Raw genomic sequence first — 14,370 nt, 5'->3', positions numbered from 1 at the left:
ACAGCTCTGTCCCCGGCACGTTACAGCACCTCTCCCTCCACTAGATCAGAACGCTGGGTCCCCGGAGACAGACAGGCTTTGCTCCCTCCCACGAAGGACGCCCTCCACATAATCATGCTCGTGGGGTTTCCTTTTGGGTGCTATTCCCCACCCCCCCGCCCTCCCCAGTTTACAGATCTCTCTATGCTTAAATCTTGCTGTAAGTGGTTACCACATTCATAGGAAGTAAAAAGAGGTAACAGCTATTTCCTTTTCAGAGGAAAAAATGTTACATTTCCATCAATCCTTGTTTTCATCTTAGCCCTTGGATGATTTCACATGTGTTTATTCATCTCTTTGAATCGAATAAAGGAGACGCTGGGATTTCGTGGCACTATTTAACATTCTCGTACTCTATCCTGTAATTTCAACCGTTGCCATTGTCTTCACACAAAGGAGAACAGCAGACAAGTAGACATCTCCCTCTGGGAAAACCCACACAGTGGCGTATGTGTCCCTGCCTGAGCTGAGTGAGAAAATGCAGAAAGCAGAGTGGTTTCGCTCCCAGCAGCTCCACAGTGCATTCCAAACTAGATCCACGCTCCCACATACAGGGTCATCTGCAAAGGGAAACTGAGTCAGCGTGAATGCTTGCTGAGAGCATTTCTCTGTATATGCATTCCTCTGTATCTGCTTGTTGTCTTTAAATAAAAGATGCAGTTAAGAAAAAGTTGTATGCAAAATAAAACTCTCCTAACTCAAGGAGAACTTTATATGCATTAGGGAATTTACCTACTGAAATATTGACATGAATTTTTTAAAACATAAAAAAAAAAATAACTTCTAATTCAAATAATCTTTTTCTAATTAACCTATTTGGTGAGCTGATTTTGGTCTATGCTGGATTTTCTTAAAATAAAGGCCACTTTTATTATTCTTGGTTTCTAAATTTTTTTTTAATTTATTTATTTTGAGAGAGAGCGTGAGCTTGAGCTGGGGAGGAGTAGAGAGAGGGGGAGAGAAAGAATCCCAAGCAGGCTCCACGTTGTCAGTGGACAATTGTCAGTGCCTGATGTGGGACTTGAACTCATAAACTGTGAGATCATAACCTGAGCCAAAATCCAGAGTCAGACCCTTAACCGACTGAGCCACCCAGGCACCCCAATCTTGGTCTCTTAGTAAACTAGCAGAACAACTTAGTATCTACCTCTTGACACGTCAGCTTCCCGGTGCCTCTTCACCAAGAAAACTACAATTATTATTTGCTTATAGGGTGACCCCTATAAGCTCTCATTGTAGATTCTGTCCTTCACAAGCCTTCACGAAGATCTTAAAGGCTGAAAACTTATCAGAAATGGATAGACGCTGTGATTTATTCTGGTGCGTGTGGAATCGTATCAGGGAGATCTGCTCAAATTTTAGAAAGATCTATTTTTTAAAGACATGGAATCCTCTCTTCCCACAAGGAGACATGCATACAACGAAACCCCCACACCTGGGCTTCCAGAAAAACAGTCAAGGGTGCCTGGCTTGAAGTCCTACATGGTGTGCTGGAGAAACCGTAGGGCACCAGGAAGTGCGACACATCTGTGACTGGTTCTTGATGTGGTCATACTGGGCCACAAAGATAACCACCTCAGTGATTCTACGGAGAAGTGTTGGTCTCAGGATATGACAGAGGGAAAAATCTCAAACTGGATAAAGGATATGTCACCAACATGTCCACAGAATCTACAATGAGAGCAGCATTCTGAAGTGATGCAGTTTGTGTCAGTGACTTCACAAGGTCTATCTCCCTTTTTGGGAAGGTGACCACGCGTCCCAGTTTGCTGGCTAGTGTCACTGCAGGCCGGCTGGCCTGGCCAAGTATTAATAGCGCCTCCTTTCACTCTTAAAAGTGTCCTGGTTTGGATGATAAATTACTCTGTCACCTCGGCCTCAGCTGGAGCTCGCTTGCGGCCCGCTCGCCACCCCAAGATGCCCACAGAGCCTTCCCAGCAGAGGCCCTTGGTCCAGACTCTTCGACTACTCCCCCTGCCCCGCTCCCTTAGGGCCAAGGGACTCAAAACACATCCCTCCGGATTAAAACACGTGTGTCTGACGCAGCATTTTGTTGACAATTCCTCTCGATGAGAGAAGTGCATCTAATGGGGCAGATCGAGGCCCGTGTCTGGCCCGGTGGGACAGATACCTGGATGGGGTTGCCCCCCAGGGTTCTCTCCACACACCACCAAGGCAGGCCCTGTATCCGGGAGAGGGGCCCACATGGTGCCAGGGGTGGCACATCAGAGGGTCTGGCCACCCCCCACGGCCTCCACGGTTTAAAACCCTGCCCTTCTGTGCCCTGATGAGGCAGACCAAAGCCGGCACCTTGCAGAAGTTCTCAGTGAAGACGGAGCCACACTGGCCTCAATTATGCTTCTCACACACGCGGAGCCAGCAAGAGGCAGACTTTCAGATGAATAAAAATAAACTTTATTCTAATGCAGCATGGAAAGTTTTTGGAATAGGGACTGCTCTTATCTGACGCACACAAAAATCCTTACCCCTTGAACATCTAAAGGTTACATTCTGTGCAATTATATAAATATTTTCATGGCCATATACACATGATGTTTATGGTCCTAAAAGCCTTTGAAAAAAATCAATGCAGTTAGATTCTTTAGACAATGATTAACCTAGTTAAGAAAACAAGAAACACTCCCAAGCACAGCCAGGAATAAAGGAAGGGAAGAACGGGAAGGGGCCTGGAAGGAGAGGAAGGCTGAAAATGATAGAGGCACTACAGAACCCTGCACTTGCATTTTAGAGGGCAAGACCCAACAAAATGGAATCATATGCGAAAATGGAAACAAACCATCCAAGGAGAAGGTGAGTAAGTTGACCCCACGGTCAAATTTCATGCCCAGTTGATAACAATGAGTATATTGCCTGGCAGCTTTGTTCTTCTAAGAGCCAAGTGCCCTTTTCCTATTGATTCTTACCAAACTGATAATCGGGTGGCAGTGGCAATAAAGAAAAGATTTCAGAGCCAAAGCCAAAAGACATGGATTTGGATCCCCGTTTTGGCAAGTGTGCTGGCTGTGTGATCCTGGACAGGATACATAGCCTCTCTGGGCCTACTGCCCCGCCTATAAAATGTGGACAATAGTATCTGCTTTGCTGGTATGCTGGGAGGATTAGAGGTAACCTATAGAAAGTGCTTATATTGTCCCTGAAAAATAACTGATACTCAATAAATAAAATTCTTCTGTGTATGCGATCAGGGCTCTACCTTAAAATTTACTTCATTCTACTCGTCTACTCCCATGTAGTTCTGTCAACTACCACCGACTTTAGAGTCTAAAACTGGCCCCATTCCTGCCCCACCACAAAGAGCCACTCAAAGTGTGAAAGACTGTCCCTCGGGGAAGGTGTGGTGACTCCTTTCCTAAGGCACTGACTCAGGGTGCAGAAGTAGGAGCTCATGGAGAATAACTGATTTCCTCTGATTTGGGTATCGTTGTTTGCTTGGAGTTGCACACCACCAGGGGCACGCCTGGCAGGAGTTCTGAATGAATGCCCCGAGGTGACGGTCACGCAGCAGACCACGTAATTTGAAGCTCCCGGAGGCCTGCAAGGAGGTTCCTGTGAGCGCACACACCTCCCCGTGGGACACCCATTTCAAGCACCACAGGCCTCCCAGGGTCCCAAGTGCCTGGACCCCACAGGGAGCAGAATTTCTCAGGTCTCAGGCTCTGAGACCCTCCCTCCAGTGGGGCAGCGACAATCCACAACAGCAGGCCATTCTGTGGGGGAGACGGCCCAGTGGGTGCCGCCTGTGGTGCACGCTCCCGCCCCACGGGACTCACCACTTGAGCTGCAGCGACGAGAGAACCACAGACACGGAGGAGGCCACCGTGGCCGCTGAGCACGTGGCCAGGACTCTGTGGCCAAGCGGCACACTAGCGAGAAAGAAAACTCTCCTCAACCTGAAGAGAAGCATGGCAGGCTCTCCGGCCAAGCATGTGAGGGAGCAGATTCTGGCAGAAGTGCCCAGGAGCAGCAGCAGGGATCACTACGGCATCAGCCATACCCTCAGAGACCAGGCAGGGCTTCGGGGGGGAGGGGGTGGGGCGGCACATCCCCAGTGTGAAGAACAGAAAAGGAAGAGACCGTGCCGGCAGAAGTCAATGGGGTGCATTTGAGGTAAACTGCGGTCTCAGATACTCGATGCGTGTGGGTCTTGTCAAAACTCACGGCTTTTCATGAGTTTTAAGGAAAGGCCCAGCCAAGTTTTTGGTCCTTTTACAAGCAATCATCCCAAACACAAAAGCAGAGGCCTGTGCGGAGGGCTGGCTGTCCCCTCCTCTGCGAGAGTCCAGCCACGTTCCCGATAAGCCCGTGCCAACAGCAGGGTCTGGCCAGGATGCCTGGCCCCTGTGCTAGTGGGATCTAGGCAGGGTGGGCTGACCCAGGGGCCACGTCTGGATGCGGCATGTGCTAGGAGAGATGACCAGGAATGTCCAGGGAGCGGAAGTCCCCGAGGCCAGACAGGAGCCTCGTCCGTCTTGCTGCTGGTGCCGCACTTGACCGGCCCGAGCCTTGTCTACCAGGAAAGCCGGCCCGACTATTCAGCAAGGAGACCGAGCCCCGGGACCGTACCCGCCCGGAGCTTTCAGATGCACTGCTCCTCATCTCTGTCATTCAGGAGCAGAGACCATTTGTCCCCATTGTCGTCAGCCCCAGCACTGTGCCGAGACAGCCTGTCCGACTTCAGTGAGGACAGAGACACCTGGCTGATGTAGCTGACCTGGTCCCAGGGCGTGGCCCTCGGTGAGTCCCGTCGCCGGTCATCCATGCCAACGTGCACGCTGACCTGGGACGCAGTCAGGGGCTTCATGTGGCCCTGGGCCTGGGCCTCATACCTCTCCAGGTCGGGCTTCTTATAGCTGCAAGGCAAGGATCCAAGAGCATTTGAGACATTGTGGACAGAGGCTTTTTTTTTTTTTCTTTTTGGAACTTGGCAAAGACCTCTCATCAAAGTCTTTCAATAACATACAGTATCAAAACCTCATGGATTTTAAAGGGGAGGGTATTGAGCTCCCAGGATTCAGGTAAAGTTCACCTGATTCAGAAACTTGCTATCTAAATGCCTGGCACATAGTAGGCTGCCATTAACTTTTGTTAAGTGAAAGCATGAACAAATATGTTTTTCAAAAAAGATAAAATAATAATGCACGAGGATCCCATGTCTACATGACATTTCCACGTCAACAACTCTTGAGCCGACTAACTATAACAGCCGAGCATGTGATGATGGCTGTGAGGTGGAGAATTACTCGCTCGTGGTGCTGATGAAGCCATTATATACACACACACACACACACACACACACAGCTCTACCGTCCTGTCTTTGCCTCAGGTGCGCTGGGAACCTGCACATGGCACACATCCAGCCAGCCCAGGAGGCAGAGGGAAAGGGGTGGCTGGGTGGAGGGAGAAGGCTTGGGGGGTGCCGCCGTGGCACATGTTCCCGCCTCCGGGGACTCACCACTTGAGTTGCAGCGACGAGAGAACCACAGACACGGAGGAGGCCGCCATGGCCGCTGAGCCCATCCACGGCTGTAGCACGATGCCGATGGGCATGAAGACCCCTGGCCAAGGGAAGGACGACACTCACGCCACAGCCCAGAGGCGAGGGGCACCGCTTTGGGCTGCCCACTGTGAAGGTCTCCTCCTTGGGGTGGCTCAGAAGCCCCTGCTGCCACGTCATGACCATGTGCCAACAGGCAGTCTCAGAGCTGGGTAGGGGTGCCGTCAAAGGGACTGGGCTCACCCACCCACCCTGGCCTTCCCGGGACGGTGCCCAAATGGCATCGCGGGTTTCAGGAGGAGCTCCAAGGGAGCAGGGAACCCCAGGGACCCTCTCTGCAGCTTTCGTTTACCTTTAGAGACTTATGAAGCAGAGAACATAATGAAACCAAACTCTTTCTAAAACACTCTGGCAGCCAGTGAAGCAGGTTACCCACTAGGCTGGCAGGAACCCAGCAGGCAGACAGAAGCCTGCTGTCAAAGAAGCTGGAGTCAAAGGTCAGCAAACAGGTGAGAGCCACCCTACCTGCTGCGATGGGTATCCCGATCAGATTATAAATCAATGCCAGCACCAGATTGAGTCGTACTCTCCAGACGGTCCTCTTGGAGAGGTGAATGCTCGCCACCACGTCGAGCAAGTCGTTCTGTAGGAGGAACACACGGTCAGTCAGGAGCTCTGTCCCACGGCCCTCACCACTCCCATGACGTGGACAACAGGGCGGGAGAAGACAGAGCCAAGCTCACTCTGATGAGGACAACGTCAGCAGCCTCAATGGCGACATCTGTGCCTGTCCCGATGGCAATGCCCACGTCGGCCCGGGCCAAGGCCGGCGAGTCGTTGACCCCATCTCCCACCATGGCGACTCTCTTCCCTTCATTCTGGAGCTCCTGGACCTTGGCCACCTTGTGAGAAGGCAGCACCTCTGCAAAGACTTTGTTGATGCCAACCTAAAGGGAAAGGAAAAGAGAAGTCAAGGAACAAATACACGACACCTGCTGTTGGCAAAGGACGGTGAACAGTAGCAGAAATGTGTGAGTCATCTTCCCCCGGTCCAGTCAATGACGTCAGTCACCAAACCCTGCAGATCCCAGGGCACGAGTGCCCATCCTGGTGCCCTCCCCCACTTCCACGGAGGCTTAGGCCCCTGCGGGTCTCCCTGCCCACCTCCCAGACTCCCCTCCCCCTATGCCCACCGTGGTCTTCCCGAAGCAGTGGTCAGCCGATCACGCTACTCTCTTGCTTAAAGATTTCCAGTGGCTCCCACTTCCCCTTAGGATGACAACCGCACTCCTCGGTCTGCCTCCCAAGGCCCCCCCCCATAACTGGTTTCTGCGTGTCTCTGACCTTCTGCCTTGTGGCCCAGCAGGCCCAGCCTGGACTCTGCCCCGTTCAGCTCCTGGCAGCTCTCCAGCCCACTGCTGGGGAGCTCAGGCTGCCTGCTCTGTCCTGGATCCGTCAGTTACCCTTTCTCCATCCCTCCCCCTTTTCTTCATCTGACCACCCCTGCTCAAGCATTTCCTCCCCTGGGAAGGGGTCTCCAGCCCTTGCCAGGGCGGGGGTGGGGGGTGTGATCTGGCATCCCCCACATGTCCTGTGCACTTTTCTATTGGAGAACTGAGCCCTCAGTTCAACCCTGGCCACTGGTCCACCCTCCCCCCAGGGCAGTGAGCTGCTGGAGGGCAGGTGCCCTCTTCACTCTGCTCTGTAGCCTGTCACATAGGTGGTGCTTAGGAAGTGCTTGCTGAACTGATAAATGATTTTTAACCAGGAAGAGGCATGGGTACTCAACAAGACCATCGTTAGCAAGGAAGGCCACGTATAGAGAGGTACTGGGGCTTCCCTTATAGGAAGCAGTTCATTTTCAAAAACATACACTTTACACCTCTTTGGGGAGGCTGTGTAATTTTTAGGAATTTGCACTGGAGCCATCGGCCTGGGCGGAGTCGGGCAGACAGGAAGCAGTGCCTAGGAGTGAGCGCTGCTGGAGAACTGCCCGCGACCCAGCCATGTCGGCTGCACACGCTTGGGAAGAGCTGAGCTGGGGCACCCAAGTGGCTCGGTCGGTTGAGCGTCCGACTTCGGCTCAGGTCGTGATCTCACGGTCCTTGGGTTCGAGCCCCACGTCAGGCTCTGTGCTGACAGCTCGGAGCCTGGAGCCTGCTTCCGATTCTGTGTCTCCCTCTCTTTCTGCCCTTCCCCACTCATGCGTGCACTCTCTCTCTCTCGCTCAAAAATAAACATTAAAAAAAAAAAAAAGAGCTGAGCTGACAAAACATTCCCTTAAACCCCAAATCTAGAAAGTTGTGTATTTCAATTCTCAAGCCATGATTTTTTTTTCCCCATTGGAGATACAGACGCAGAGGACGTTGGAATTGCCTTCTGCAACGGCAGTACAGTGGTCTCCCGTGGGATGCTGCACAGCTCGGGCCAGAACAGAGCATGAGGAGAGAAACGCACCCAGCACAGGGAAAGACCAGACGCAAGGTGGGGCACTGGATGCGCTGGCTGTCGCTGACTTTTCCCCCTCAAACTGCTCCAGTGGGCTTAAGATCAATTTGAAAGGGCAAAGATCCCCGGCCCCCAGCCCCCACCTGGGTGGCAATGGCTCTGGCGGTCTTCCGGTTGTCCCCAGTGATCAGAACCACGTCCACGCCCATGCTCTTCAGCGTGTGCACGGCCAGGGCTGCCTCCTGCTTGACAGCATCCGCGATGGCAATCATCCCGCAGAGCACGCCTGCAGGGGACACCCTCAGGTGAGTCCTCAATGGCGGGCGCTGGGTGGCCCGAGGGGCAAAGGAGGAAAGAAAGGAGGCTCCACTACCGGTGATCGTTTCTATAATGCAACATCACATGCGAAAGCAAAGCACCAAAGTACAAAACATAACGTGGCTTTGATTCTGCATTCTTAAAAGTTACCTACATTTGTAGATGCATACAAAAGTCTGGAAGGAACATGAAATGCTAACAGTGGCTCTCCGAAGGCTAGGATAAGGAGTAATTTCATTTTCTTCTTTATAGTTCTCAGAATCTTCCAAATATTCTGCAAGGAACATCTATCACTTTGTAGAGTGTCTGGGTCATATTAACGCAATGCATGTTAGCTATTGTTTTTGGAACATGAGAATCGGAATAAGTACAACAGATGCTACTTAAAAGTGATGAATGTCCAAACAGAAAATCAGTCCTTCCTTTTTCTTTTCCTTCCTATAGAACGCATCTCTGTATAACTTTTTTGTTTGTTTTGTTTTGTTTTGCATGAATCTTCGGATCCTGAGGCAGGAAGGCTTTCGAGGACTGGGGTGCGGGGGGGTCAGATGCGGGCGAGTGGTGTGACCGAGGGCACGGCCCCTTCAGCCGAGCAGATTCCGGTCTGAGGAGCTGAGGGGACTGCGGGCTTATAAGGACTTTGGAAAGGGCATGGTGGTGTGAGCAGGAGAAAAGAGTGACAGAGGACATGTCTGGTTGCAGCAGTAAAAAGGAGAATAATTTCTGTTGCTCATCTGCATACAGTTTCACTTCTATAAGAGAGAACACCAGCAAAGGAAGGTTCCAATGCACTGAGGCGTGAAGCCGCGGACATAACCTGAGGACTGAGGCACATGCAATCCTGGAGAGCTCGGTGGAGCGGGCAGTGGGTCTCGCTACTGGAGGGCACCCCGCGGCCAACCTTCCCGGACAGCAAACCGCGGCTGCGTCTGCAGTGATGGGGGAGGTGGGTGACCGAATGGCGGGCTCAGATGGACGCAGACAATGACAGCGAGGGCAGTGTAGAACGTAAGACCAAGGAGGCCGACACCACCTCGCTCTGGGTGTCGGGGAAGGAGGGACACAACGAGAGAGACACCTCCAGACCGAGAACGAAGTGAAAAACTGGCAAGGCAGCCTTTTGGGCTATAGAATTTAAATTAACAGACAGGAAAATATATTTAAAAAAAAAAAACCCGAGAAAGTCTATTTTTGCCAGATAGCCCTAAGAAACTTCGTTTCTGAGAGCAGAAGGCAGGGGTGGGTGGGGCGTTTTACCATCTATGGCCACCAGGATGGCTGTCTGGCCTTTCATCTCGTGATCTGTCATAGTGTCACTGATGTCGCTGGAAATGGTTAAGCCGTTGCGCCTCATCCATTCGCGGTTCCCAATCAGCACAGAGAAGGTCTGGGGGGTTGCATCTGTTCAAAAGAGTTTGTGGTTATTCCCAAAGAGTCCAATTTTACTGTGAGAAAGGACTAAAAACCGTGGGATCCTTTGAACAGCAGAATGTCCTTTCAACCGTTCTGAAAAACTGTACCTAGTAAGCCCCTCTCGTAGCACCATCCTTGAAGGACCAGGGAAAAAAGAGTAATTAATGTGTGGAATGTGAGCGTGTGGATTAAAGGGGGTGGATTAAAAGCTACATGCAGTACGTGTGAAAATGTTATGAGCCCATTAACCATTAGGCAGTGTTCTTATTTGCCTTTACGAGGTATCTGCTGGTTCTTTTTCTGCAGAGATTTGAAGCAGCAATTGTAGCTTGGTACAGATGCCTGGCCCAAGGGGCATCAGCAAATAACTAGTCTCTATCTAGGAAATGTCTTAAAGCTGTTCCTCCTAAAAGTCTAGGCGAGTCTTCCCCGTCACCTTTTTTTTTTTTTAAAGATTTACTAAAAAAAATTTTTTTTAATGTTTATTTATTTTGAGACAGAGAGAGAGAGAGAGAGAGAGAGAGAGAGAGAGGGAGGGAGGGAGGGGCAGAGAGAGGGAGACACAGAATCCGAAGCAGGCTCCGGGCTCCGAGCTGTCAGCACAGAGCCCGACGCAGGGCTCTAACTCATGAACTGCAAGATCATGACCTGAGCTGAAGTCAGACACTCAACCAACTGAGCCACCCAGGCGCCCCTCACCCTTTTTCTTTCTAAATGTTTATTTATTTTTGAGAGAGAGCGCACACACACACACACATACACACACACATACACATGCTGGGGAGGAGGAGACGGGGACAGAGGATCTGAAGCGGGTGTGTTGACAGCAGTGAGCCTGATGCGGGGCTTGAACTAACTACAAGATCATGACTTGAGTTGAAGTCGGACACTTAACCTACTGAGCTACCCAGGCACCCCATCTCCTGTCACCTTTTAACTCTGTGTGCCACTAACTTAGGTGTCACCACACAGACCAGTCCCCGGAAGCTAAATGGAAGGGTCACTCTAGGGTTCTAAACTGCTAGAAGGTGGCAGGTGGCTTCTAGCAATATGCATTCCCAAGCAAGACTGAACTACCAATGCACTTAAGAGAGAATACTAGACACGGGGTTTGGGGTTGGGAGGGTTTCTACACTCTTACGGCGGTGGCTAGCAAGCTATGCTTAGAGTCAGAAAAGCCGCTATTTGAAGACAGCTGTCGCTCCACGCAGTACCCCTTCTTGGCTTGGGCAGACCATTCCCCTCTGCATTCTCTGCCGCCAGCCCTGTAAACATGACACATCCCATCAGAGCTCCACCGCACGGGAGGGAGACGGGAAGGGCAAAAGCAGAATCCCCATCTGTCTGCTTTGTAGCTTAGGAGAAGACCCACTTGGGATGAAAAAGAGGAGACTCAAGATTACGGGTCGCAGAAACAACCCTCTATGAATTTCAGTAGCGTCAAGACTCAGATGCATCAGAGAACACAACAGAGAAGCCACAGGTCTTCCTGGGGGAGGCGGGCATGCGGCACCCCAGCCATGAGCCACCCCCATCCATAGCAGGGGACCCAGCGGTGCTGGCCCGGGCTCCCTGGTTTGGCATGCTGCCACCTGACCCGGCCGGACCCCACCCCTGGCAGGCCGGGCAGAGAGACGAGGGCCAGGGGTACCTGTCTCCTCAGGGACACTGCCAACGCCGTTTGAGACCCCAGCCTGTGTGCTCCACTGGCGCTTGCCATGGGCCACGATGCCCTCCACGTTGCTGACTTTACAGCCAATTCCGCAGCCTGGCACCGCCTGGAAGTCTGTGCAGTACCCCAAGGTCTCTGTTCCCAGCTCCTGTGGAGGCAGGGAGGGAGGGGAGGTGAGTAGGAGGGAGGACAGACCCGGGAGCGGGGCAGGAAGGCACAGCACCAGCCAGAACTGAGGGGTAAGCAGGACCGGGAAGGGGAGGAGACGGACTAGTGACTCTGCAATCCCTTCTCTTATCCGACACCGACACTATGATTATTACGCTGATGCCTCATGATACTGGACAAAGGGCAGACTGAAAGGAGGACAGCAGTTCACAGCAAATGCCTCAAATTAAAGGAGGTGGGAGAGCAAAAAGAGGAAAGATTATTTTTATGTTGCAAATCATTTCATGAAAACGATGGAACGGGGAAATGGTAACAGAGCCGCTCTGAGCCCAGCAGGAGGGTAACCACCCCTTTACAGACCCTGGGGGACGAGGACAGTGGCAGGAGAAAGGACTGAGGAGCTGTTTCATCTGGGTTAACTACACAGCAGAGGAGTGCTGAGAGAGCACAGCTCATCCTGAAACATCAGGAGAGAGGGGACATGGTGGTCCGAAGGACCCTACACAAAATGCCAAAGGAGATTTCTGGAAGAGTCCCTGTCCAGGTGGAGCTGTCCACTTTTCCCCCAGGCATCCACACCACCTTTCTACATTCACATAATCCTATTCGCCCAGACCGTTTAAAATTTTTCAGGGCAATATTCTGGCACATCCTGCTGCCTCTATGTTTAGACTGAAAACGGAAAACTACACAGGCCTTTCCTCTGGAGAGGTCGAAGGATGACCGCTTCCCCATTAACTGCCAAGAACCCACGGGGCGTTTCGCTCATGGCTGCTGGTTCCTCTCCATTTCCCCGTCCCCAGTTGAGGGCTCCCTCCTTGCCTCACCCGACCCCTCATTTGGTTTCGTATCCCTCTTGCACTAAGTGCTCGTAAGGGACCGAACTGTTCCACCATCTGTCCTTCCCACCCGACCACCAGCTCCCCGAGCACAGAAGCTCGGTACGTTCTCAGTAAATGAGTGTTAACGCTGAACTGCTTTTGTGATAATCTGGCAACGGGATGAGGGACCCAGCGCTGTGAGCCGTATCTCCAACCTGTTGCTCCGCAGGGGCTGCTGAGGGGTTTCCGGACCCCACAAGCCAAGGCCTCCCGGAAGGCAGCTGACTCAGGTTACAGAGGTCAAGGAGAAAAGGCCTGTGAGGAGGAAGGTGCTTGGAGGCTTCCAGCCCAGCCGGTGACAGCGGGGGAGGTGGAGGAAGGGGAGGGCGCGGGGCGGGGTGAGCAATGCCCAGGTCGACATACCTCTTTACAGTACTTGGTGACCGCCACACCCAGGGGGTGCTCGCTGCTGGCCTCCGCAGTCCCCACCACAGCAAGAACCTTCCTGAGGGGCAGCGTGGCCACATCCGCGAGCAGGAGGACCCTCATGACCTTGGGGACCCCGTGGGTAATGGTGCCAGTTTTGTCAAACATCACAGTCTTTATCTGCCAAAACAACCAACCACACCTTGGTGATCACGTATACAGATGGAAGGGACTTGAAGAGTCCACACAACCTTGAGGCAGAACTCCACTCAACTAAGCTCGAGTGAGTAACATCCCTTCATGACTCCATTAACTCAATCCTCCACGATCAATCCCGGGTTCACGCACTCCCGCGACAAAGACACTGTCTCCCTCTCAGTCCAGCTGGAACAATCCACGCTGTGACTTGACCCTTGCCAGGTCGAGCCAGAAGTTGTCACTCCAGTGTGACAGGAGATGGCATGGCACCGTCTTCTGGGCAATGCCACCACGCACATCTGTCCGTGTCAGCGCCCTGCAGTGTCTCTGCGGCCGCCTGAGAATAAGGCGCTCACGCTGCAGCTGGAGGGAGGGGAAGGCGGTGCCCCTGGCCATGTAACCAACCACCGGAGCCACTTTCTCCGCCTGTCCCACTGGGTCCGTGGTCCCCACGGGTCTGGGCTCTGCTGGTCGGTGCCTGTGTCCGCGGCCACAGCCCAGCGACCCCTGAACTCCACACTCCCCCAGGCCCCGTCGAAGGCCAGCTGCTCGCCGTGCCCAGACTGCCCCACAGGCCCGGCTCTCCCTCACTTAGCAAACAACACTCAGCTCTTTGTTTCTGATGCCGAGCGCCAGCCTCAGCAACGCACTTAACTGCTCTTCCTCCAACAATTCTTGCCGCCTTTCGTCCCTCCCTCCACTCTGCAGGCACAGCGGTCTTCCCAACAAGTAACCCAGTTCCATCCTGCGGGGCTTCAGACCCCTCCACGGCCCCTTGCTGTTCTTGGGGTTAAGTTCCGGATCCAATCTGGAGTTGACAGAAATTCCCAGGCCCTGCCTTCCCTGCCTTTCTCCCTCAGCAGCCTCTTCTCCTGTCAGTCTCTCTCTCTCTCATTTCCTTCTGGTTCCTCATTACTTATTCAGCAAGTAACCGCTGAGCGCTTCCGATGTGCTGGACCCTGGGCAAGATGCTGGGGACACAACGGTGAGAAAAGAGTTCCCAGTCCCTGATCTTATGGAGCCTATGATAGGACAGTACAGCCTCCCCAGGCTGTTCCACTGCCAGAACATCCTTCCCAACCTCCGCTGTCTGGCTCACTCTGGCTCTACTGGTTGGTCCCAGGTGAACCCCCTGTACTTCCTTTCCTGCCTCTGCACCCACTCACCCCCAGGCCGACACACACAAGTGCAGGTTAGGTCCCTGCTAAACCACCCTGCCAGCCTCACACGCTCTCACGGATCTGTGGTCTGCATACTCCACACCTGCCTCTCCCACTAACGTGTGAGCTCCCTCACAGCAGAGGCCCATGGCCATTGCCAGGGCCTAGGACAGGACCCACACACACAAAGTA

General features: G+C 52.8%; 1 protein-coding gene across 4 annotated transcripts in view; it reads right to left on the bottom strand.

The window, feature by feature from the left end:
* Positions 1-309: 309 nt before the first annotated feature.
* ATP7B (ATPase copper transporting beta) overlaps positions 310-14,370 on the bottom strand; it is a 56,158-nt gene continuing 42,097 nt past the window's right edge. For 3 of the 4 annotated variants that reach the window (XM_049646873.1, XM_049646870.1, XM_049646872.1), the window contains 8 exons: positions 12,818-13,000; positions 11,385-11,553; positions 9,578-9,721; positions 8,146-8,288; positions 6,298-6,501; positions 6,080-6,197; positions 5,513-5,615; positions 4,143-4,910 (listed from right to left, as the gene is read on the bottom strand). In XM_049646873.1, the coding sequence (XP_049502830.1) occupies positions 4,637-4,910; positions 5,513-5,615; positions 6,080-6,197; positions 6,298-6,501; positions 8,146-8,288; positions 9,578-9,721; positions 11,385-11,553; positions 12,818-13,000 (1,338 nt within the window). In that variant the 3' untranslated portion in view covers positions 4,143-4,636. Of the gene's footprint in view, positions 600-4,142; positions 4,911-5,512; positions 5,616-6,079; positions 6,198-6,297; positions 6,502-8,145; positions 8,289-9,577; positions 9,722-11,384; positions 11,554-12,817; positions 13,001-14,370 lie in introns of those variants that run through there. The other variant, XM_049646871.1, reaches the window with a different exon arrangement.

The sequence above is a fragment of the Panthera uncia genome, assembly GCF_023721935.1.
Source record: "Panthera uncia isolate 11264 chromosome A1 unlocalized genomic scaffold, Puncia_PCG_1.0 HiC_scaffold_16, whole genome shotgun sequence".
NCBI lineage: Eukaryota > Metazoa > Chordata > Mammalia > Carnivora > Felidae > Panthera > Panthera uncia.
This window is presented reverse-complemented; position numbering and strand designations above follow the sequence as displayed.